The following is a 3,031-nucleotide window of genomic DNA, read 5'->3' as shown; positions in this document are numbered from 1 at the left end:
TCCCCCTTCCCCAACCCCATGCGGTCCTGGCCCCGAGCCGCCGCGGCTCCTCCGCCCAGTCCCCCACCGCGGATCTCCGCGCTGCAGGCCTAGCCCCTGGGGCCCCCCACTGTGCTGAAACGTAAGGGAGGGCAGCGCCCCTTACCTGAGCTCCCCCGGATTGAACCGCTCACCGTCCCCCCCGTCCCCGCCACGCTCCGCCATTACAGAGGGCCGCGTTCATCCACCCGCCGACTGAGCGTCCCCTATTGGCCGGTCGGATCGTCAATCCCGTCTGAGGGAGGCGGAGATCGCAGAGATCTATGAAATGATTGGTGAAATGTTCCATCAATCCTCAGGCTGAGGGCGGTATCTTCCTTACGATTGGCGAAATGGCCCGCCGACTTTGAAAGCGGTATCCAGACAGCCAGTTGATTGGTTTCTCGGAGGCTTTATGGGAAATGAGACTTGGGCAACGAGGGGCCGCCGGCGCCCTCTCGCGGTAAGCAAAATTAGGTCCTCCCACGTACAGCCGGGCCTGCGGTAGCCACGTGTCTGCCGGCTTCCAGGAAAGCCATTTGTGGAGCCATGTTGGCCACATATTGGTAATAGTGGCTTAGGCAGAGACCCTTTCCATTGAGAGAGCCAATCAAAAATCGACCTGAATCGGGCCTAGGCCAATCACAGAGTTGCCTTAGAAATAAGGCATTTCCCAGCTTTTCAGAATCCAGAGTGTTAAGCGACCACCCGTTGATAGCCACGTTATTAGTAGAAGATTACTAACTACAAAATTATCCCTAGATTGTATTGCCAACTGATGAGTGTTAGAAGTTGCCCTATTAGGACACGTTGGAGATGGCAAACCTCTGCGCAATTTACAGTGTAAAGCATCTATCCTTCATGCTTCTCTGAATTCAGCACACTCTGGTATCCAGAAAGAATTCTGTTTATTGCTCTTTTTATTAAAGGGAAAATGTTAATTAATTAATTAAAATTTTAAAAATAAAGTTTTAGGCTTTAGGGTATTAAAGGCATAAAGATGATGAACCCTAGCTATCATTAAGAAATTCAAAATATTGAAATAATAAATCATTTTTACTCAGACCTAACCCCATGTACCAGGCACTGTCCTGAGTATTTTCCATGTTCTTAGCTCTTTTAAGTCTCATAAACACTGAGAGGTGAGTACTATGAATAGCTACAATTTATACATGAAACTGAGGTACAGAGAACTTAGGTAACTTCACAGAACTAATAAATGGCAGAATGAAACAATGGGCGCTCGCTCGCTCTCTCTCTCTCTCTCAAAAATAAATAAACCTTTAAAAAATTTTTCTTAATGTAGTAAGGGCTGAACACAGTTCTGAGGTGATGCACTGGTTAAGGAAAGCATGCTTAAAATCTCACTAAATACATGACATTCACACAAACTAGAGTCTAAGAGTGGGAGTTAGATCCCTTTTTCAACATCAGCATACATCCCTAATCCTGCCAAACTATTCTGAGAATAATACTGGTATAGATGGCTCATGACAAACTCTTCCCCAGTGCTGGGGGGAAATAAAGCATCTCGAAATAGATATCTTATAGAAAGCTAATCACTGGCACGTATAAAAGATGAAAACAAACTGTCAGCTTGAATGAATGGAAAAAACTCTTTGCAGTTGTAATGAAAGTTTTATCATTTGATAGTTTTATTACTTATATCTATCTATCTATATAGACAGACATTAAGGGGGCGCCTGGGTGGCTCAGTTGGTTAAGCGTCCAGCATCGGCTCAGGTCATGATCTCACAGTTCGTGGGTTCGAGCCCCGCATCGGGCTCTGTGCTGACAGCTGGCTCAGAGCCTGGAGCCTTCTTCAGATTCTGTGTCTCCCTCTCTCTCTGACCCTCCCTGCTCACTCTGTCTCTCAAAAATAAAAAAATTAAAAAAAACATTAAGATATTTGTGTCTTGGGCGCCTGGGTGGCTCAGTTGGTTAAGTGTCCAGCATCGGCTCACATCATGATCTCACAGTTTGTGGGTTTGAGCCCTGCATTGTGCTCTGTGCTGACAGCTCAGAGCCTGGAGCCTGCTTTGGATTCTGTGTCTCCCTCTCTCTCTGCCCCTCCCCCACTTACATTCTGTCTGTCTCTCAAAATAAAATAAAGACATAAAAAAATTTTTTTTAATTTAAAAAAAAATTTTTAAAGATATTTGTGTCTTATTGTATTATCTGCTTTTCATATATTTAGAGCAGGCATACCTGTATACGTATGTATCATATGTATGATTTTATGTATGATTATTCATTGTTTCATTGTCATAGCTTATTTGCATAAACATGAGCTTGAAATGTGCATATTTTGCATTCAATAGTCACACAAAACACACAGCAAATATCTCATCTGAGCTTCTTCTACAGTGAGCCATTTTATTGAATTAGTGTGAAAAAATAAAGGGACTCAGAGCATCTTTCTAGAGACCAAATGCACTTTCCTATAGCCACAGCTTGATAACTCAGGTTACTGAAAATGTGCATAGCTGCACAGAACAGAAAAACAAATACCACCCTTGCCCACTAGGCAACAATTGAATTATAGAGCCTAAAACTTAGTCTGTCAAAGTGAGGTAAAGAGACAGCGTTTGTTTAAGACTAATTAATATCTTTGGGGCTTTAAGTTTTGGCCATGAAGTCACCCTGCAGAAGTGACTCTTAAAGCGTGGTTCCAATGCAGAGCCAGGTTTTACTTTTTAATAACTACCGCTTCTGAACACCGATCTTAAACCTATGTAGGTACTTCACATGCACTATGCTTAATCCCCTGAAGAGCCCTGCAGGCAGACATAGTGTCACCATTTTACATGTGGAGAAACTAAACCTCATGGAGATTACATTGCTCGTGCAAAGTGATATCCACACAGCTGATAAAAAGTGAAGGTAGGGCTCAAGCACTAAAGCCAACTGGGGACTGCCAAATCCCACCCAAACCAGAAAATAGTTAATACATCACTTCCTCCTCTTTTCTCTAGACTGAAATACTTTAAAGGACTCAATTTTCTTCACTGAA

At 43.4% G+C, this 3,031-nt stretch overlaps 1 protein-coding gene across 3 annotated transcripts in view; it reads right to left on the bottom strand.

The window, feature by feature from the left end:
- The window catches only part of TCERG1 (transcription elongation regulator 1), a 60,101-nt gene extending 59,871 nt beyond the window's left edge, over positions 1 to 230 (bottom strand). For all 3 annotated transcript variants that reach the window (XM_029942195.1, XM_029942196.1, XM_029942197.1), the window contains exon 1: positions 146 to 230. In XM_029942195.1, the coding sequence (XP_029798055.1) occupies positions 146 to 204 (59 nt within the window). In that variant the 5' untranslated portion in view covers positions 205 to 230. The remainder of the gene's footprint in view (positions 1 to 145) is intronic.
- Positions 231 to 3,031: the final 2,801 nt, after the last annotated feature.

Source organism: Suricata suricatta, chromosome 6 (genome assembly GCF_006229205.1).
Source record: "Suricata suricatta isolate VVHF042 chromosome 6, meerkat_22Aug2017_6uvM2_HiC, whole genome shotgun sequence".
Lineage (NCBI taxonomy): Eukaryota > Metazoa > Chordata > Mammalia > Carnivora > Herpestidae > Suricata > Suricata suricatta.
Note: the sequence above shows the minus strand (reverse complement) of the source record. Positions and strands in the feature narration are given on the sequence as shown.